This window comes from Rhea pennata, chromosome 12 (assembly GCF_028389875.1).
Source record: "Rhea pennata isolate bPtePen1 chromosome 12, bPtePen1.pri, whole genome shotgun sequence".
Taxonomy (NCBI): domain Eukaryota; kingdom Metazoa; phylum Chordata; class Aves; order Rheiformes; family Rheidae; genus Rhea; species Rhea pennata.
This window is the reverse complement of record NC_084674.1, coordinates 3,029,217-3,051,327: the sequence shown is the minus strand read 5'-3', so window position 1 is coordinate 3,051,327 and position 22,111 is coordinate 3,029,217. Positions and strand designations below refer to the sequence as shown.

At 44.3% G+C, this 22,111-nt stretch overlaps 1 protein-coding gene across 8 annotated transcripts in view; it reads left to right on the top strand.

Annotated features, from left to right (window-relative positions):
* Window positions 1-22,111, top strand: part of LOC134145559 (contactin-4) — a 368,498-nt gene that overhangs the window by 172,632 nt on the left and 173,755 nt on the right. For all 8 annotated transcript variants that reach the window (XM_062585142.1, XM_062585140.1, XM_062585137.1 and 5 more), the window contains one exon: window positions 18,221-18,361. In XM_062585142.1, the coding sequence (XP_062441126.1) occupies window positions 18,307-18,361 (55 nt within the window). In that variant the 5' untranslated portion in view covers window positions 18,221-18,306. The remainder of the gene's footprint in view (window positions 1-18,220; window positions 18,362-22,111) is intronic.

The following is a 22,111-nucleotide window of genomic DNA, read 5'->3' as shown; positions in this document are numbered from 1 at the left end:
AGCGTTGACTCTCAGTATCATCACTCTCACATCACACTTGCTGCTGCTGATGTTAAAAATATTAGACTTACTGTAAGAGTTAGAAAAAAAGTGCTGTCCCTCTTAAAAGCAGAAACTCAAACTTCTGCTTTTCATGTAGGCTTTCATTCTGGAGCAGATTTCTTAAGAGAAACTGGGTTCTTCTCGGCACTGTACTCTTACGCGAGCAGCTAGGTGCATCACATCTGCTAGCCCCTGGTAAAAGGCTTAATTTTCTTTTGCAGCCTTGTGTCTTTCATTGCTGCTAATGACAACTCTGGTGAAAGAGGTTCGTTTTTCCCCACTTAACAGTATGATGACAGCACCTATCAAAAGGGAAAGGGGGGAAGTGATTTTTCAGAGTTGTCCAAATGCAGGTGTTTTCTCTGTTGGAACTTAATGAAAGGCAGTTCCTAAAAGCAGATGTTGCCATGCTTGCGTGGCTACCCAGACTGCTACAGTGGGGTGGGACCTCCGAGCTGAGCGAGCGCGTGCTGGATAACATAGCACGAGAGCCTGAGATTCATGTGAATGAAAACGTCCTTACTTTGAGTTGTGTTGAATTATCCCTTGCTTCTGGTCCATTTAACATGTATCAGCAGTAGCTTTGTGCTAACATTTTGTGAATTTGCAGTGAAAGCCGTGGCTGTACGATGTCTTGGTGAGCAGTTCTTACCCATGGGATTCGGTTCACTCTTTGGTCTCCGAAGCCGCCGCCGCGGTGCTCCTGGACTCAGTTGTCCCCCGAAGCTTTGCCTGCAGTTCTTGAGTTAGTCGTGAAGGGTAGGGAGCGTACGGAGGTTGTGGGGAGTCAGTTTGACCCTAACCACTTCCCCAGCTACTGCTTTTTGTCACTGGGCATAGCACAAGGATGCTGAATATAATTCTGTTTAGAAAAAGAAGCAAAATCTTACTAAGCTATTTAGAGTCCAGTTTTTGGTTATCTGTTGTGCAGAGTTACTTATTTTTAAAAAAATCCCACAGAATATTTAGCCATTTTGAATCATCCCTTCATTTTATGTGTCTGTGGATGCACCTTTCGTTTCCCCAGGTTTCTAGGAGATATTTTTAAATGAAATTTTTTACTAATGAATGTTCTTGTGTTTCTGAAAATGGAATTGGCAGAATTGACTTTCTGTCTATGAAGTTTGAGGGCACGTTTCTTAGATGAGTTCTAGAGGATTGAATCGGTCAGTACTCAAAATATTATAGTAAAATAATTTGAGGATGTGATTTTCTTTGTTGTGTTTGGTTTTCTGTTCAGATAAAAGTTTTTTTGCTAGTTGATTAATTCTGCCCTGGGGTGGTGTTCTACAGCCTCAAAGTGACAAGTATTGTTTTTTAAAGACCGGGACCGTGGTCGCGGTCGGGGGAGGTTGTTCCTGACGTCCGCTCTGAGACCCCCAGGCTCTCGTTGCCAAACCAGTTCAGTTACGAAGAGAGGCTTGGAGAAAGAGCACAAATTATAAAGAATTACTGCCTGTAGTCATGTGTATTAGAAACCACGTGTTGTTTTTGAGACATGCATTTATTTTGGTTAGAGATAGGACAGATAGGCCAGTCCTGTCTGTCTTCATGGCCCTGAAAAATACCCGAACAGGAAGGTCAGGACACGGGAACATCATGCGTTTCTAAGCCCGGGCACTAAGCGTAGCATGTGAAACATCTGCAGTGTAGGTTCCAGGCAAAAGACAATTTTCCTGGTGGTAATTAGTGTAATAAATCTAAAAACTAGGTCAGGTTTTGTGGAAGTTACCTGAATTTTTAAAGGCATTTAAATTATCCTCGGTGTGACTTCTTGTTTGTTTGCTTCCTGAACTTTCTAGTTAGCTGAACAAACGTTTCTCTGAATGAAAGATGGGAGCAGCTAGCGATCGCATGTTCTTCATTATAAAAACCAGTGGGTTCACATGTGAAAAGCAGGCAGAACGCAGCAGGGTTAATTTATCTTTCCATAGAGCTTAGTATTTTTACAAACCTGAAAGTTGGCTTGAGAATCTGTGCAAAATTGAGCAAATAGACGCAGATAAAATAAGTGGCACTGAAAAATAGTATCTTTGTAGATGGAAATTAATATTTTTACATATCCAGACTTGACACAATTCAGTCTCGTGATTTTAGCACTCAACAGAGATGCCTGCTGTGCCTGTACTGTGATTTTTCTTTCTTGTGCATAGTGACTAAAAAAAGAAGAAATGGGATTTTTCCTGCTGTGTTTGTAAGCATCAGTTTTGCTTCTTTGCCTTCTGTTGCACATTTTCAAGGCAGCCACTTTCCCTGCACTCATTCTTCCACTGCAGAAGCTGGAATCAGCATATGTGCATTGCTTACAACGGCACTGTCAGAAGAGCCAAAGCCAAATCCCAGCTTATCTCCTGCTGCCCAGTGCCTGCTCGTGCAACGCCATCGAGCTGGTTCTCTTGTAAGCAGTATTTTGATTGAAATATTTATCTTTCTTCTGTTTTATCTGTAACTTGTCTCACTCCCTTTGGGTATTCCATAGAGTTCCCTTTGGTAATTGTAAAATACTGGGGATTGTAAGTGTTGTGCCTTTAGCTGCTGTTTAAATTAAAATGAAATATGGGCACCTTGGTGGATTTTGGTAGAGGTTTCTGACATGTATACATTGACCCAGTTCTTTCTCACTGGGTATTCTATATATAGGACTGGTTTAACTGACAGATTCTATGATGTAACTATTCATCTCATTACAGTATTTCTTCCATCAAATGTCTTTTTTAGCATCCTTTCCACTGTGGTCCTATCCAAATCCCATTGTCACTAAAAACTTCTATTAGCATCAATGATTTCTTAAGTCAGGCCATAAAATGGGGCTATTTCTACTCACTGGTTATAGATACTTGTGGTTGTTTTAACTATCTTAACAGGAGATGAATTAAGATACTAGTGCTGTAATTTGAATTGTAGAATTTAAATTTTATTACATGCAGTAAATTCTTATCTAGCCAGTCAGAAGGTCTCTGTAATTATAGGGCAGGGGAGATCCCTAACATAACATGAATCTGTCCTCTCTGTTCAAAGCTGGATTCTCGGTCCAGCCAGCCCTGGATCTGGCGCTGCGTTTCGGGTGCTGTTGGCAAGCTGTAAGGGTCGCTTCGCCTCCCGCGCCTGCGGAGGCTGCTCGCGTCTCCTGCGAACAGCGTTTTTGTGTTTCCATTCCTGGGTCTCTCCTGTCACCCCCCAGGTTCTGTTCTGCTCCTAGGTTTCTCTCTGACAGACTGTGGTTCTGCCATGTGGACTCCTTTCTGTCTTCCCTCATATTGATTGCTGCCCGTGTTGGCCGGTTACTCCAAACGGTTTTGACATGTTTAGGGGAGGAGTACTTCTTCCTTGTGTGTGCTGCTCTGATTTTCCATTAGCAGAATACAGCTAACTCCCATTGTAGTCAATAAGCTGTATTTGCATCCTATAGGCAGCCACTTGCATCCTTCGGCATTTAAGCGTATCCTTTTCTGGTTTCACAGCTGATTTGCCTGACAGCAGTATTCTCCATGGGAGAGTTTTCTTCGTGAATCCCCTGCCGTTCATATGGAAACATCCAACCGCGCTGGGTGACTTTTTTTCCTTTTGGCAGCTGGGGGACTCTTCACCTCTCTTGAGTTGTTTATACAGAGACATAAAACAATGTCAGATGTCTTACTCCGAGCTTTCAGTGACACAAAGTCATGCATTAAGAGCCAAAAAGAAAACACACGAAGTGTAAAATAATCCTGCTTTTACCCTTACTTTTATGATGGTATTTTAGGAAAGGCTAAATACAAAAAGCCCTAGACAGTAGGCTGAGCTGTGGTTAGGGATCTCTCTCTTCTTCTGTAGTGATTTAGGAAAATGATTGGATGACAACTTCAACTTAAACAGATTCCTCACTTCAAACCTAGGTAGCTAAAGTGGATGATATTTTTACTCAGATATGTTTTTGTCCCTTTCTCAGTTTTCTAATTCCATACTTGATGTTTCCTGTTGTCTGGAATAACAGGACTCTGACTACAGTATTTGTGTGCCTGGCTCATAATTAGTTTGCTAGATAGTTGGGCTTATCTGCAAGAAGGCAAGAAATGAGCTCTTGCAGCCCCTTCAGAGAACAGCCTGAACTGGGGGCAAAACTGGTGTGAGTTCACGCTCATGTTTCTTCATACTGACTCACACAGTCAGTGGGAAGTGGGAGGAGAATCTGCTGTTCAAGGAAGGACTTGAGTGTCTTGGAGCTAGCTTCAAGGGGAGACTGCGTGTGCGTTGGGCCCCCGGCCCATATGCCTCCCAGCGCCTCTCCATACTTCTGCTGCTCCTGGCGTTGAGCTTTGATAGTTCCTCTTCGGCCCTTTGGGGACTTGGGAAGGGGAGGCAGATTCCAAGAGCAAACGGGAGCAAGTTGTATTCCTGACAGGCATAATCCACACATCCACCACTCACATGAGTGGAAGCTACATGGAGCCCGAAGCTAGGGATAACAGAAACACATATTTTGTTCATGCATTTTGAAGCTGTTATACATAAATCAATGCTGCAGTCAAGTTTGCAAACCTTATTTCCTTTCATCTGCTTCATATGACAAGAAAACCAAGGGATTAGTGTGATATCTCAATAAATCCTCATGCTACCATACAGCCATTCCTGAAATGCCATGTGGCTCAGATCATTTGACATACTTATCAACTGCAGAGAGACTTCTTGCTTCATCTGGCCGTGGGGTTGCTTCCGCCCAAAACTGATATTCCAGAATGGGCAACAAAGCTGTGCTCCGTGCCCCCTTGCTTTGCATACCTCAGCCAGCTGCTTAGCGCTTACCAGCTTGACAGCCTGTGGCTATGAGGAGTACATAGCCATCCTTATTTTTTTTCCTAGCAGGAGCTAATGCTTTAGTACAAGGATGTCTTTAAACAAATACACTGCTTTTATGAAAAATGACAGAGGCAGAAAAAAGCAGTAATATCACATAATCTGCATAGTCAATATAAGCAAATGCGAGTGTGTTTTCAGCCCTCTAATAGGGTCTCATAAACACGCAGGGTTTTATGGCATTCAGCTGAAGAATAGCTCCCATAAATTAGATGCAGTGCAATTTCTTTGTTTTCATTCTGAAGTTTATTTCCTTTTATGTTTAGTAATTAAATCAGAGGGAAAGGATGGCATTAGGGAGCGTACCGAAGAACAGCAGAGGTGCCAGGGGAGAGGCTCTTTTGGGCGCGGGCGGGCGGCTGGGCAGCTCGCCGCACCTGCCGCGGTGCAGCCGCCTTGCCCGAGGCCCGCGGGGCCTGCCTGCCCGCCCGCCCGCCCTCGGCGGCCCAGCCGGCACCTGGCGTCCGCCGGCCGCCCTCGAAGGGCGCCTGCAGCGAGGGGTGCTGCCCCGGCTCTGCTCGCCGCGGGGTCTGCGCAGCTCTCGGCCCGACGAGGCGAACGCCCACTGTCGTCCCAATGGCGGTCGTGCTCGTCTGCAGTTTGGGAGAGGCTTTGAAATTGCTAATGGTATTCCTGTGTGCTAAAAGACCAACATGGTTTCTGTTACAGCCTGTTTATTCCCTGAATTGCATCCCAGAATAACCCCGAATAACGTTATTGCCTGAGCAGCGGCATGCTGTCCACCGGGCCGGGAGGAGTTCGCTTCCTGATCAGAGCCCTTAGCCGCTGGCAGTACCGCGCAGCGAGCAGACCCTCCCAGGCCACCTCTCCCTGTCTCTGCCACGTTCACGGGTTGAGTTGGGGGATTTGCCCTCCCAGGGGAACGGAAAACATAGTCCTCAGTCGCTGCTAAAGATTTGAGTCATTCAGATGAACTGACTTCTGAGGTAACATGGCTGCTTCTGTATGACCGTGATCAAGGCTAGACCTCCACTTACCTGCTTCCCTATTAGCTACCCTGAAGAGTGGTTTGTTTTATTATGAAACCAGTATGTTTTGGTGACAAAGAGACTCTTTTGTAGCAGAATACCACAAATACAATTTTTGAATCAACTGTGTCTCTAGTTCAGAGTTTCAAGGGAAGCAGTGGCGTTTTCTGCAGTGAGGATCACAAATGATGTGCGTGAGGGGAGCTGTGCCGGGGCTCAGTATTCTCTGAGTGTAGTCCTGGCCTCAGCACTGAACAAAACCCCAGTGATACTGGGAGGACAAGCCAATTCCAGTACTGCAAATTCTCGTGTTTTGCTGTATTGCTTCATAGTGGGGATTCTTAATCTCATGCAAATGGCTGAACATTTAGCTCTGCACTGTAAAATTTGCCACTTTGGACTCCTTACATAAATAACAATGAGAAATGGAGCACCTAAAACAGGCTGTGGTTACGCGTTGGCGGAAGAACCAGATCTGTGATGCTCCTGCGGCTTTCACAGGAAAACACAAAATTACCAGTGATTCTTTACATGTTGTGTTAATGTTTGCATTTCCGGTGGCCCTGTTGTCAAAGTGCGATGGGTCCCCAGGGGAAACACTTCGTGACACCGCTCAGCAAACTTTTCTCTACAATAGCAATTTGTTTGTAATGCAGCTTTCAAGCTGCCCGCAGACATTTTTTGTCTCTTCTAAATCAATGGAGAGCCAGCTGCAAAGTGTATCGCATGTCTTTTTAATACGCATGCAAAAATTAACAGTAAATATGTTCTAATTAAGACTTTATGCTAAGATGCACTGCAGGTTTCTGGGCTAATGTAATACGGAGTTAGAAGAGTCCCGTAACAAGCAAATAACCTGCAACGAGGAGGAGACCAGCCTGAACTTGACCTCTGTGAAGTAGATAGAAGTTAGGTGGTAGTCAGAGACCTGGAGCTTTCCCATTTCTACATAAAATTTGTAATGTATATATTTTTTCTTTATGTGGCTTAGTCTTTTTCACCCTAAATTCTGGTAGAAGAAAATACTGCAAAGGTTTAAGTGACAAAAAAAAAAAAAATTATCTCTGAGTTCAAGAATAACCACCTACTTCATGGGCATTGCATCCTCTGAGACTTGAGTCCAAAGGTTTTAGTTAGTTATTTGATTCTAGCTTTTGCCATTAACTACCAAAAAATAGATTTTGAATGTTCTTGATTTATGTCCTATTGCAGCATGAATAAAGTTGTACAGATAATGCTAAACACTAGCAATTTACTAAACCGACCTTTTACAAATAAATATAGCATCTGCGTAACAATAAAAAAAGAAAAATAGTGCGAAAAATGAGGTTAACTAAAGATTCGTGGATTTTTTTAGAACTTCATTACAGTTTTCTCAGCCTAGTATTAACATATATTTTTAATATTTTATAGAAAAACTATGAGTAACTAAAAGCTGTGAGAAATGTTTTCTGCAGACTAATTTCTCATCGTGTAAGAATTGAACGGTTTTTTTGGAATTAAGTATCTTAGACTAACAGCGGGGGGCAGGGAAAAGGATTCAGTCGGCTGCAATTTTGGCCGCTAACCATGTGTAGCGTGAAACAAAACTGCTGCCTCCGAATGGAAATTGGGATTCTACCGAGTGTGTTGAACATTGCGAAAATTGAGGCACAAATAGTTATAATCTGAGGTCAGTGAAATCATTTCATGGTATGAGAAACCTATTGCACTGATTCGCTCTGTACCGTTGGGGCGAGTTAGTGTTGTAAATGGTGCCGGGAGGATACAAAGTACCATAATATTGAGTAAGGCAGAAAACGACAGAGGGGCAGGTGACCTGGTGTGGGTGGAAGTGCAGGCGGGGCGGCTGGGGCAGGAGGGGAAGCGGCTCCTGCCGGGGGCACGGGCTGAGTCCCGCTGGAGCTGCTCCCCCGGCCGCGTTGCTCGGGAACTGGGAGTCGGGGGAAATGCTGTGCAGCTGTAACATAAAACTACCTCTAAAGAACTGGAAGTGATCTTAGAAGCAACAGTTTCTAATATTTTACATTTATTTTCTGCTTTTTTCATTTCAATTACTGTGTTTAAAGAGATTCTTCTACCAATAATAAGTAGCCAGATTTCTTGTTTGAGCTTTCTTCGTTTGGGTTGTCTTAGTGGTTGTTTTGAATATTTGATATATAATTTGTTACATTAATTTGCAGAGCTCTTCTGGTATATGGCAACCATTCTATGATTCTATGATTTCCCAGATTACATGGGTCTCAAATGCGAACTTGTAGCCGGGGTGAGGGATGGGCGGATTATCCGTGGGAAATACTCGCTCCAAAAATGTTTGGCCATGCTGCCTCTCAGTTAGCTAATTTGCAGGACAGCTGAGCTTGTCCGCCAAAGTTGTTCCAGGATACAGTCGCAGGAGAAGAGGTAGGATGTTCTTTTTTTTTTTTTTTTTTTTTTTTTTTTTTAATAAATTCAGACACATTAATTTTTTTGGACACTATTTATTCAGGCCTAAATTTGAACTGTTAATTTTTTGAAAGGTCATATTAGAGCTAGAATTTAGGCCTCAGTTGCCAGCAAATGCCAAGAAATAAACCCACTCTGTATACTTTTCTTTCAGTTACTTTAGGAAGCCTATTTTTGTCAGTAAGAAAAAATGTCTATGGCTCACTGGGTGCCATTAGTTTGAAAAATCCGAGAGGATGTATTTTAGTCCACAAGGAGTAGAACTTTAATGGCATCACAGCAGAAATAAAGTGCTAAGCTCCTAACCTTACGTTTGAAAAAAATCATAGGGTGAAAGCAGAAGTGTTCTATTAGAACACTCAAATTCAAGGCAGCCTTTTAAAGTAAACTTTGGGAAAACAAAATACTAAATAATTGAGTAATGGGGTTATCAGAATTTTTTTCCCCTTCCCTGGCAGATTTTGGAATTTTACAAAGCAGTTGCAAAAATTTTTAGGTCCAAGCATCTCAATTACTTAAATTTGAAATCTTTTACTGGTAATGGGAGTTCTGGGAGCTGTTGTGTTGAAGCCTGTGTTCGCAGGGGGGCGCAGAGTACGACGCTTACCTCCTGGCAGCTTTTCCAAGTTAATCAACTGCTGCATTATTTTGCCTTTCAGAGTTGCATTTTACACTCCGAAGCAGGTCAGAGCAGCCGTGCCGGTGGGAGTGTGCCAGGCTCGGCCATGTGCCCCTCGTGCCCCTCATGCAGCTTCTGTAGGGAAAGGCTGCTTCAGTCTTTAAAATAAAGTGCATTATTTTATAAACCCCAGAAGTCAGAAGTAAAATGCCATGAAGATGCTGATTTTAGAGCTGTCTTACAAGCATCTGCAATATTTGTGCACCGTTTTTAGTCCCCTGGACAAGGTTATGCTCCCTAATGAAGTGTATTTTGGGCATGGACTCATTCAGAAGCAAGTGATAGGCTTGGATGTCACTTGGTGCACTACTTGTCCGTGTGTACTTCAGACAGTGAAACTATCTCGGTTTGTTGTCTTGAAGCAGTGACCTGGGCATAAAGTCGGTCCCCGGAGCCTTGTTGCTCGCCTGCAGACGTCGGTTGAAGCCACCGCCGAGGCAGGCGTACCTTGGCCTGTCCCTTCATGCTCTGTTCTGCCCCAAGGGCGGCTGGTGGGGTGCCTGCCCGCCCCGGGGCCGTGCCTGTGCCGGTGCTAGCTCTGCCCTGGAGGCAGCCCGGGCCAGGACAGTGCTCCACTGGCGTGCTCTGGCCATCAGTAAGAGAAACCCGAATGTGTAAAGGCCTTTATGTGCTATTTCCACTGATGGCCGATCGGTGATGGGGCTGGAAGAGCTGAGCCTGACTTGCTGGGTACAAAGTGAAGCATCTCTTGCTCCCCGAGCAGTAAAAGCAAAGCTCTGCTCCCCCCAAGCCAGCACGTTAGAATCACAGAATCAGTAAGGCTGGCAGAGACCTCTGGAGATCATCTAGGCCAACCCCCCTGCTCAACAGGGTCACCTACAGTATGTTAGACAGGGTTGCATCCAGGCAGGCCTTGAGCATCTCCCAAGAGGAGACTCCACAACCTCTCTGGGCAACCTGCTCCAGTGCTCTGTCACTCTCACAGGGAAGAAATTCCCCCTCACGCTCAGGCGGGAACTTCTGTGCTTCAGTTCCTGCCCATTGCCTCTTGGCCTGTCACACGGGGCAGCTGAGGGGAGTTTGGCCCCGAGCTTATTCCCTGTTCCTTGGATATATAGAATAGCCATTTATTTCAAACCTGCAAAAGACTAAATTGAAAATCTTACTGTGTGTGAAGTTCGGAATTGTTTTTAAATTAGTAGTTTAGACAGTCTTCAGCAAGAGAAGTGTATTTTCTAAGGAGAGGTAGTTCCAATTGGTAGGGAATGCTGGACTGAAGTTTCACTGCTTGTGGTATTTTACTGCAATACTGTTACTTCTGGTTTGAGTAAAGTACTTCTCAAGTTTGTAGTCCTTCTGGCTGCCAGAAGGAAAGTTGCTTTTTCTCTGCATTAAGAAAAGCCGGATGTTATCCGATAGGTGCTGCCTCAGGTGAGTTTTTTCAGTATATCCCTGTACATGGAAAAGGTAGAACGACAAAGTATGCCCCCAGTTAACACGAGAAGCCTTAATTTAGGCTTGCCTTTAGCTGCCCAGATCTCCTTTCCCCAAGATGCTTCATGCTTACAAGTTATTAAGGCTTTACAGAGCAGTTCTTCAGGCCTTCCAGGGGCAAGGGACAAAGAGGAAGGGTTGTAACGCTGCAGCGCGGTGGCTGGTGATTAAAAGGCTTCAGGTGCAGACAGTTTCCCCAGTGGCAGCTTGCTCTCCTGTTTGCCGCCATCAAAGGGGAGGGGGAGTGTTGTACAGCTGGGAGCAGGCAGCCTTTGAGATATGTTGTTGTTCCCATAAAGTTGTTCTTCGTACTGACAGGGAGTGCTGCAATATGGTAAAATGTTGAAAGAGTGTGTGACAGTTATTACCTGAGTATTCTGGCTTAACTGATTTCTGATTTAGGCTATTTTGTTAGGTTCTGCATAAAGATAGAATATGGATATATTGAGAGAGTTTATATATGTAAACATACTGAGAGTTTATAATCTTAAGAAGCTAGAAAGGGACAGTGTTAAGGACAATTATTTCTGTATACCTCGTATTATATTAGCCATGAGGACTTTCCCCACCTGCCTATAGACATAGGTGCCTGTAGGTGCCAGGTGAGATGTATAGGCGAGCTGTTGCTCGCCAGGACTGCGAGCTGCTGTGCCGAGGGCGGCCGGGATGTGCGCGATGCCAGCGAGCGGGAAGCGTAAACCTGCATTCAGCGTGGCTTTGCTCTGCAGCAAACAGAAGGAACAGTGCAAAGCACCGGCTCCTTGGTGGTAACTGTGGACCTTTTGGTCTTCCTTGGGTCCTGGCTGGCCTTCGGCAGACGTGCAGTGGAGAGCCGAGGGCTCTTATGCAGGGTGCGCCAGGGATCCCAAAGCCTGACAAGTACGGATGACTGGAGTGAGAACTTGCATCTGTTGAGGTGTTATAATGCTGTTGATACAGCAAAATGAAATCTCTATCTAGTAAGTGTGAATAAATACCCAAAGGAGGAAACAAAATATAAAAACTGACATTGCTTTTCTGTCTTATTTTTAGATAACTAATTTTTTGAAGCATTCCATTCCCATTTATCATAAGCACATCGCAGAAACGTGTTTCCCAGATTCAACAGAGTATTAAGAGTTTAAATAGGAATTAGAAAGCTAATGTTTTGCTGGATTTGGGCCCCCGCATACGTGCTGGAATGGAAGGTGCCGGGAAGCCAGATTTCCTACGCCCGGGGCTCTCGGGAGCGTCACAGCCGCGCTGCCCTGACTGCGCGGCTCTGCGTCGTTCGGTAGCGTTTTTCTCCTCCTCGTTCTTTAGGCTAAGCAGCTCCGTGTCGTCTGGGTCTTTGTTCGTAGGACGTGTCGTATGGGCCGGTGGGCCTTGGCGGCACTCGGCTCTGGCTGCTGCCGCGCGGGCAGCGCGGGTGCCGGGGCTCGCAGGAGCCAAGGGGCTGCCTGCCCGGCCCAGCAGGCAGCTGCCGACGCTGGAGGTTACACATGTATGCTCCCCCCCCCCCCCCCCGGGGGGCTCCTGCTGCTTTCGGGGTTGCTGCAGCTTTCCTAGACATACCCTCTCTTCCTGCCGTGCCATTAAGAAAAGTACTAAAAACATGAGAAAAAAGGCAAGTTTCCTGTGCCCCTGTCTGGAGCCGTCGCGCCGCTGCGGGCGTGAACTTTCCGTGATTGCCGGGACGTTTTGGTCGGTTGTAGCCACCCGCGAGGGGAGCTGTGGAATAGCCCCTCTGGCGGAGTCTGAATTGAAAACTGCCATAGCGATAAAACGGATGAACCCTCTGGGCTGTGAATATGTCTGTGGGGATGAATTCAAATCGCAGATGGAGCGCGTGCAGGGAATACATGCGTTTATCTGTTTTTAACAGTAATCAGATAATTCAGTGTGCCAGTTACTGAAAAGGGGAAATGAATTTCGATGTTAATTACTTTCCCCAAGTTGAAATTTTCATATTCATCCTTCCTTATCAGACCTTTTTCCACTAAGAAAATGTCAAAACGTTTTACTGTATTTGAGGAAAATGTGGCCAATACAGCCACAGAGAGGACAGCGTAAGCAATGTTACAGTGAGCGCTTGCCTTGGCGAGTGTTTCTTTGCAGGGAGGAGAGCTCATTCTTCAGAGTACTTGGGGATGCTGAGCAAACTGCCGTGCCATCCATTGCCTCGTGGTAGTTTAGAAAAACCTGACTGCGTTTTTCATTGAACGTGGCGTAGAGAGGTCAAAAATCAGGGCTGACATAAAGGATTTGAACTAAAATTAAAATTCTTCAATCCAAGCTTAAAAATCTTACAACTAAACTTTGTTTTTTCATTTTAAAAATTCTCTGTTAACAGGCTCTGTAAGTGCTAAGACGAAAGTTGTGGGGCTCTGAGGGGTTTGGGGTAGTGTAAAGGCATGATGGTTCGGTGCCCTTTCGGAAAAGGGGCCTGATCCCGCACCGCTGGGTTTGCAAAGTCTGCAGACGTTTTGGAAGGCGTTAGTGTGTTTGGAGAGAAGAGAATGTTTTGGTGTAGCTTTTCAGACTTCTTCTCAGTTACGTTCACAAGACTTGCGAAGCAGCTACCAACCTGGCCAGCGGCATCGCTGATGGAAATCCTGGGGGTGCATGCGTGTGTGTTAGCGGAAGGAGTCTGTATCTTAGCAGAGTGATCTTTCTGAATCTCAGAAAACCTTCTACAGCTTGTTTTCTAGTTTTTCCATGTAGACAAGATGAATTTGATTTGTGTTCACAACCGGGACATGCATCAATATTTTTAATTAAATTACTATCCAAATATAATGTTCATGTTACTGATTGTAACACATGAATCAAAACAGTATCATCACATCATTTTCCTCCCCCTTTTTTCCCTGTAAGGTCTAAATAAAGGTGATGGGTTTGTTTAGGAGTTCAGGGTTGATACTCAATAATGCATGAACAGTCCCTTACAAAAAGCAACATTAAGAAGACACACGAGCATGTATGCTAAATTATGTTTGCTTTCCATGTATGTCAAGTATAAGAACAAGTTGGCAAAAAATTGAGTTGTGAGAAGGTCCTTGTCATTAGGGTTCATTTAAGTCAAAAAGCACCTAGAAGAGTAACTGCGCCTCTTGTTTAGAGAGGATCTGGGATCTGGCCACAAGAAAAGCAACTGGGATTGAGGGCTCCTGGGTTGTGCTTGCCATGGCCACAGGCTGATGCAGGTTCCTGGCGCAGTCTTTATCCTCACGTACCAATAAAAACTGCAGTAAAAATCATTATCAGGCTCGGTTGAAGGAGCAGCTAGGAAGTAGCATGGTGCAAAAGTCTTTTATCCTTCCTGCAAAGTAGTGTGTATCAAAGGGGATCCCGAGGCTGTAGCTGCTGGCTTTGCAAGCCCAAGAGCTGGCACAGGTCTGTGGTGGTGGGAAAGAGGCTTATGGCACTAAGCTCTGTCCCAGGCCTCCGGTACCCTAGTGCTCTTCCAGGCACTGGTGTTCTACGGCAAACTGCCTTTCGCAGCTGTGAGGTTCGGAGAGGGCTGAAGCAGAGCAAATATCAGTAGCTCTTTGGGTTTGGGGGTTGAGGTTTTGACACCCTGCAAGAGTGCAGGTGTTCAGGAGAGCAGTGAATTCGCTGCAGATGCTTGCTCTTGCCTCGGGGAAGAGCTGTGCAAGTCGGAGGGTGCTTGGCGCTTTAAATCTGACAACTCACATGTTATGTTTAGTGTGTTTTGTGCTTACCTTTAGCTCTTCTTTTGTTTAGGTGATTAAAAGATGCCTGTTGCTGTCTGTACGTGCAGCATGCTTCATTAACAGTGATTTATTTTGGAGTTTAGCAGAATTGGCACTGTGTAGCACACCAGTGGGCACAAGAAAAACGTGAGATGATTGCGAAGGCATCTTCCTTGCTGCTGCTGCAGTAGACAGGGGCCTTAGACATTTTTGCAAATTTTCCGTCAGAACATTCGCAGAATTGAGAGCTCATGTAGTGGAAACAAAGGCTGCTGCAAAGCGAGAAAAAAGGATTCCCCCTACCAGGGTTGTTTTCATGTTTTGAATGCATCCATATACCAAAGCCTTAGTTATTTATTTCTGTGGGTTTTTTTTCCAGGAGTGCTAAGCTTTAAAAATCAAAAGGAATTACTGACAAAATGCCATGGCTACTACCTCAGAAAAATCAGCCACAAATATTTCTACAACTGTACACGTTTTTTTCTTTTCTTCCTCGCACTCAATTAAAGTCACAGCTCTTAGAGTCAACTTCTTTGTCAAAATCCAATTACAAACAAAGGTGCCTTTCAAAAGACTTTGCTATGGATGCATTGCCAAAAGTAAAGGTAAAAAGATCTGTGTGTGTTTCTAATGGGATACACTTCCAATCTAATGCACTGTTGTCTCACTTTCTTATTTAAAAATAGCTTGCACAGTATGGAAACTACATAGATGGGCTTTCTGGAAATAATAAGTTTTGCAAGTTTTCAAGCTGCTTATATTCTCCTTCAGAAGCAGTACAACCCCCTCACCTCTCCCCCCCCCCCCCCCGGGGGGATGTTACAGTCAGAAAACATTCAGAAATGGGAAGGATCTTTTCAATTACGTATCTTTTGCACATGCACAAATGTTGCCTTTCCTAAAGTTGTTGCCATAAAAAGGCAACATGTTTCAACAGTTGTACCCAGCTGTGAACAACAGCCGCCCCCTGTGAATAGCAGCTATGTTTACAAGGAAACGTTCTCAGGATTGGAGCCGTTCACATGTAAAATAGGGAACTACGATGAGAAATTAAAAGGCAGCAGCATCATGAATACTACTATATTTTAACCTTAGGAAAATATTTTAAATAATGGTCATCTAATTTACTTTTCACTATTTTTCATGATGAGATGGGCATCATTTCTTTTTGAGAAACTTGTTGTAGCATATTAGCCCGTATTATGAGATGCATGAGTGAAAGTCGGGGCCTGGGTCGGTGTTCTGTGCAGTGCAAGGTTCAGGCCGAGGCCCCAGGTGCCGTCTGCCCTGCGGCTTTCCCGGGAAGGGCTGCTCTGTAGCACCTGGGGCAGAGCACTGCGAAAGCTTCCCTCTTAATCCAGGCAGCAATGGCTTTCACCAGCAGTGATCCTGGGAGCAGCAAAATGTGATACTATTCCATATGCTAAGAAAACTAGAAATACAAGCTAGAGCCTCTTTGAGGAATATATTATAAAGTAATTATAATAATAATTATTATAATAATATTTTGTTTGAAGCAGATCTGTAACTCTCTGATGGCTGCTGGTTCTAGGGAATATGTGGTGAATAATCAAATAACAGGGAAGACTTTCAGCTTTTTCATTGGACCTAATAATTGTGTGGCATTTTAATGTAACTTCTATTCAGGGGTGAAAGTAAGACCCAGTGATTATGTAAAATGTCTTGGGAGGAAAGGAGGAGCCTGCTATCTTCAACACCCTTCTTATAAACTAAAAACTTATTTATCTTAATAATTTTCAAACATTTTCTATTTTTAAAATGTGTTCTCAGAAGCATGAGAGCCACACTCCTATTTCCTAAGCAGGAAAATAATCTGTTTGCAGAACCCTCAGAGAATGTCCCAACATTTTGCCAAAGGATTGCTGAGTCAGAGCAGGTTGTGGTAAAAGGAGAGGTAAAAAGTGCAGTTTGGAAGAGTATTGAATTGTGGAGTAGTACCTGAGAATTTTCTCATGTCTTTGGAAAAACTAAGGAAAAAATACTCAAAATACAATAATAGAGTCAAAAGATGTGATATTAACATGAGATGGGACTACCGTTTCCATGACACTTTGTGAAGCCTTGTTCCTCATCTTCGTGTCAGCTGGGTCCTCAAAACCTGTGGAGTAATGGAGATGTTTCGCATGACTTTGGGCACTGTTTCCCTCTTCCTAGCTTTTTTTTTTTTTTTTAATTGAAAAGCAGATCTGATACTTTCTTACCTTTGGAAGTGCTTACAAACAGCTACAAAGCTTAAGGCTGCTGCCGTTAATCCAGGTAAGGGAAACGGTGCTGGGTCGCCTTTCTGCGTGGCTCTGGCAGCTTGCACGCTGGTCTGCCTGTACTTTTGTAGGTTCTGGGCAGTAGGTTAAGCTGATAAGTGCGATACCTCTTGTGTTTTTTAATTAGGTATCAGACACGGTAAGTGATTGTTCTGTTTAAGTCCCACGTAGCTTGCTCCACCGAGTCAGGAGAGTAATCCTAGAGCATTGCATTGCCAAGTAAAGGAGAGGAGGCTCACAAGTGTCCCGGTGCTCCTATTGATGGGAGTAATACGTGGGAAAACAAGAACACGAAGGAATTTCAGCAGCTGCTAATGAATATTAGATTTATCTCCAGTCTCACTTAAACTAAAATAAAACCCAGAGCTACCTGCCGTTGGTAGGAATCTCCTGTAGGAGTGCTGTTAGAACCGAAGGAGAATTTGTGCGTAGAAGAAAAATTAGTCCGTGCTGGGGAAATGGGTTTCTCGAGTTCACTATAAACATGGAAGGAGAGAATAACTGCTTAACTTTGTAGATCAATGTAGAGGTCTGTGATGACATTTTCTACAAAAATTAATAATTAATACTCTAATCATTCACATAAGATGTTATTAGTTTTCATTGATTAGTCCTTCCTGCTTACCCCTAGCTAGCCTAATCAGTGTATGAGAAGGGATGAATATATTCAATTAATCTCTACCCCCGTCAAAATTACATCTTCAGATCAGAAGATACAGATCTTTAGTCCTCCCAGTGCATCGAACCTGACTTTATTAGAAGAATCTTACCAATTTTAACTCTCAAAAGCAAGCAGAGGCAGCTAATGATACCCCTTCACATGCTATTAGTCATGCAGTTTGTCTTGGAAGCATGAAGGCCCCTTAACTTCCAGCCCTCAGTGCTATGAATAAATTATAAGAATGTGTGTCTGACTTGATTTATTTATTTTTTAATATTTAAATGCCTGCTCTGGAAAAGGTTCCTTTCATAAAAGGGGGCCTTTCGCTCCCTTTCCAGTGCGCTGGAGGGATATAGTGCAGGCATAAGCAGAGTCTTCCAACTGCCAGCTTCACAGTTTTAGCTATTTGCGAGTCGGAACAGAGCTGCGTTAAAGCAGTTGAAGAACGGACGCGTTTTGGCACGTTAGCCGTGGAGCCTCGCAGGGCGCTGGCGACAGGGAAGGGCCGGGCTCAGCCGGCCGCGGCCGAGCCTCGACGGCACGCTGCCCTGCGGCGCTGTGAGCCCCTGTTCGGCCATCAGCCCCGAGCTGTCGGGGTCAGCGATGGCAGGGAGAAGGGGAGGAAAATGGGGAAAGCATCCCTGTTTGCTCAGCTGCATGAGAGCCCTTCCTAGGCAGTGTCCTCACACACCAGGTGAAACTCCTGGAGAGGTGGTAGTAATTGCTGTAACTTTCTTAACTGTGATTTATGGAGTTAACTATACTCTGGATTACCCCAGAGAGGCAATGATGAACCCCCTGATGAAAGAATTGAGAGAGAGAAGAAATGTCAAAACACCAAGTTGGAAGATGCAGATGCAGGGTTCTCTCTCCTACCCCTCATCTCTTGCTCGCGGCACTTAGGGCATTACTGCTGCAAATTTGAGTTCCTCTGCAAGTTCTTTGACATCTTGCTAGCAATTTTTTTCCCTCCTTCAAATCCATAATCTTCCTCTCCAAATGATTTTAATTTAAACACTTTAAAAACTATCTTAGTTGCTCTTCAGATCTGAGTGTGCTAGAAAGAAAGACAAAATGTCAACAAATAGAAGAAGGTGCTATCCTAAATCTAATTGTAATCTTTTTTTTTTCTTTTACAGATTAGAGGTTGCATAAAATTTAGAAGAGGCCCTATTCTGTTCTCTGGTTATTGGACTCGAGTCTCCCGCGACCTCGGAAACTGAAGATGAGGTTGCTATGGGAACTGCTCGTGCTGCAGTCGTTCATGGTGTGCCTTGCAGGTAAAGTGTTGTTTTGAAACTTTTGATTTAAAAGTGCCACTGTATTTCACACAGATGCAAAAGTGCACCACATTTTATATACCAGTGATAAAATAGCAAAATAAGGCTCTGTTCCATAACTGGCATTAACAAAGGTTGCTGACTAGATCAAACAGATACTCTTAATGAGCTCTTTTAATATTGATTACCATCTCTGCAGCAAAAGCTTGATGTTTCGAAGATCTGCGTTACACATTTTTAATTCAAAATTGCTGTTGATGAAAGTTGTTTTCCTGTGTTCTGTGCTAAGTATTTCAATGCTCAATTAAACCTACATAGAATATAGCTTTAAATTCGATTAAAAGGGTATTGTGAGGAGCAGTACAGCTAAGACCTTGCTTCATTTAACAAATCATTAGACTAATATATTTCAGCATTATACCCATCTTCTGTAATTGTCCTTATTTAACTGTAGGATTATCATAAAGAGGACAGAGCCAAACTCCTCTCAGTGGTGTCCAGTGATGGGACAAGAGACAAAAGGCACAAAGTGAAACACAGGCAGTTCTGTTGGAACGTCAGAACATTTTTTACTGTGAGGGTGGTTGAACACAGAGGAGATTGGCCAGAGAGGTTGTGGTGTTTTCATCCCTGGAGATGCTCAGAGCTTGTCTGGACATGGTCCTGGGCAGTGTGCCCTGGGTGACCCTGCTTGAGCAGGGGCTTGGACCAGACGATCTCGAGAGGTTCCTGCCCACTTCAGCCATTCAGTGATTCTGTGATCCCTGGCAAAATGGAATTTCAGTGGAATGTGCCCTTTCCTGAAACTGTAACAGTTCTTGAAGACATCTTGAATTGGAAAAGGGTCAAAAAGGCCTTGATAAGAAGTGCTGACTTTCTCATACTCTGCAAGTTGCTTGGTCAGCTGCGCATTTGCAGAGAGAAACTGGTTCACAGCCCCTCTTTGCCTGTGCCTCAGTGATGCTAGACTAAAAGCTCTACTCCTGTGCACGCTCAGCAGGTAGTGTGTTAGGTCCTGGCAATCAGGGTAGTACCAGAACTATCTGAAACATATTTGGAATCTCTCTTTCTTTGCTGTTAAGTCACTGTTTACTATTTTCTCATTACAAGACATTTTTATTCCTTCACGTGTACTTTCTTTGGAATGGGGCAGTTAGCTTTTTAATTAACATTTATGTCATCTTGGTGTTCGTCTCAATTGCTTTGATTTGTTTGCTGGTTGACACGCAGAATTTTTGTTTACTGGTTCCTTTAATAACTTATCTTTTCCTGCCTTTTATATATGTGTATTATTGAGGTACCTTTTCAGCATTTTAGGTGATAGTAAACTACAGGGAATAGTGTTTACTTCCTTGTACTTAGCTCTTCTGAACACAAAGGCACTTTCATTCTGGTGCTTATTGGTACCTATTTTTAAATTTTGGTTCCTAGTCATTTTAAATGTGCTATGACAGGTTCTGAGCTGGCAGAAAATTGGATGCAAACAGGTTCTGCAATGCAGTGCCACATGTGTTACAGAAATTCTAACCCTATAAAAGTTATGCTGTGGGAATACATAAAATATGGTCCTTTATTTTAAGCAAATAAAACAGACTTGTGAAAAAAAAGAAGACCATGCAAAATATTTTCCTGCAATTTCTGTGTTTAAAATATGTGTTCCAAAAAGTCTAAGGTCAGCAGAACAGTGTTTCTGGAAAGTGTGTTCAAGACCTTTGGCTTAATTTTCTACATCTCTATTTTCAGCCTCACACAGACACTGTTTTTATAGCAGTGTTTTTTTTTTTTTCTTGTCTCTGCAATGTGCTGAATTATCTCCGTGACTCGGGTGCAGTTTCTCCTTTCTGGTTGAGCTAGATTTAATATAGAAATGGGGAGAGAAGTGTCAAAAGTTCTGTGCAGGCTTTTTATTAGGTGAACGGTAAGGAAGTTGTATCATTTGGGTGAAGAAGCAGTCGTGTAGTTGTTAGGGCTGACTTCTGCTTATTTAAAGGGGGGGTTTAGGGGGCAACCTGTGAGGCGGCCGAGGCAGGAGTGGTTGTGCTGGGCGAGCTGCGGTGTCCTTGGGAGCGGAGCTGGGCTGGAGCCGGCACGTGGGCAGCGGCGCTGGCGTCGGCTGGGACGCCGCGGCGTTCGGGCTGCGTTCGGAGCTGGCTTTGGGCATTTCTGGGCCCCCGTTTAGGTAGGGGCTTGCAAAATGAAGGAGGAAATGTGCTGGACCTCTTGCAGCATCTTGTTCCGCATACCTGGGCTCTGCCAGGCATGGAGAGGTGGCCATAAGTAAAGGTACCTAATTTTACAGGGTTTTATTTGCTAGCTACATGCAAAAGCAAAACAGGCTGCAAAAGAGAAGCTCTGCGGCCTGATGCTCAGCCCTTCTATTTTTCTGTGTGTTGATGTACTGCTTAATTCCTTTAAAAAAAAGAAGAAAAAAAAAAAAAAAAAAGGTTGGGGGTTGGGGTGGACTTCCCAGTACCGCCTCCCAGCTGGCAGTCAAGCAGAAAGGGGGAGGTCGAGGCTCCTTAGGTCTCCTTGCAGGCTTTCTCTGTGAGATCCCCCTCACGCCCTGAGCTGTGGCTCTGGTTTGAGGCTGCTGAAAAGGGAAGAATTGCCTTCTGCAATGTCCTTCTCTCTGAAACAAAGTCATCGCTCTTCTCGCAAATTTTTAATTCCTTGAGATGGTGTTTGCTCCCTGTGACCTAAACCGATTGGCTTCAGTTGTGAAAACCTGGCAAGCTCTGCAGAGAACGGAGCCATCCTGGGCAATGCTGCTATGGATTCAGCCCAAATAAAGTTAGAGGGGAGGTGTCATTCCGCTTTGCACCGTGCTGTGCAAGGTGAAGAGTCTTAAAAGTCGCCTGGAGCTTAGTGAATGGTCCATGTTGGTTTCCTCCTTTTTAATCCACAAAGTGAAAGAAATAGTAAAATCAAGCAGATGTTCCAAACTAATGTTTTGTTTTCCTATTAGTCAAAGCATTGACCCATCCTTGAGAAAAATGATCAATAATCTAGGTATACAAAAAAGGAAAAATATGGCAAAATGCTATGCAGCAACATCAGCTAGCAGTGCTCCATCTGGCCTTGGTGAGTCGCAGATGCCTGGGAGGTGGTGTGTTTTCTGTGGAAAATAAACTAAAACCTGAAAAGTGGATGTGTTTAGTTCTTGTGCTAGCTGTCAGGCAGGGAGCTGTTGTGCCTGTACGGGCGCTGGGGGCGCAGCGTGGCTGAAGAGGGGAGGCTTACGTCCCAGCTGCGCGGGGGGCGTCAGGGCTGTCGGAGCCACTGCAGCGGCGCCTGCTCCAGCCTTACCTAGGGTAAGTTTGTGTTTTCTAAAGGAACATCTGCTCACTGGAAATTACATGAACACTTCCCAACTTGTATCATTCAAGCCATTAAGCAGCTGTCAGATCCGAAGCAGTTATTGTATCCAAATGTCTCCTAAAGGGTACCGGCGATCAGGCGCTGCCAGCGTGCCGCGCACAGAAGGAGCGACGTGCCAGAGACTGCTTGCTCTCTGCTGGGGATATTGCTATTGATTTTACGTAGTGGGTGTTCAGATATTACAGTTGCGCACAGCAGGATGAAACAGTAAGGGAGAAAGCTAGACGAATCCTGGGACCTCCCTAAACCAGCTACCTAGCACTGCAGATCCACTAATAATCCCTGGAGCTATCTAGTCTCCCTCGAAAAGGGAGCAACACTGCTAAAGGTCTTTTTAAACTTAACACCCACTTTCAGTCTGTCATCAAACCT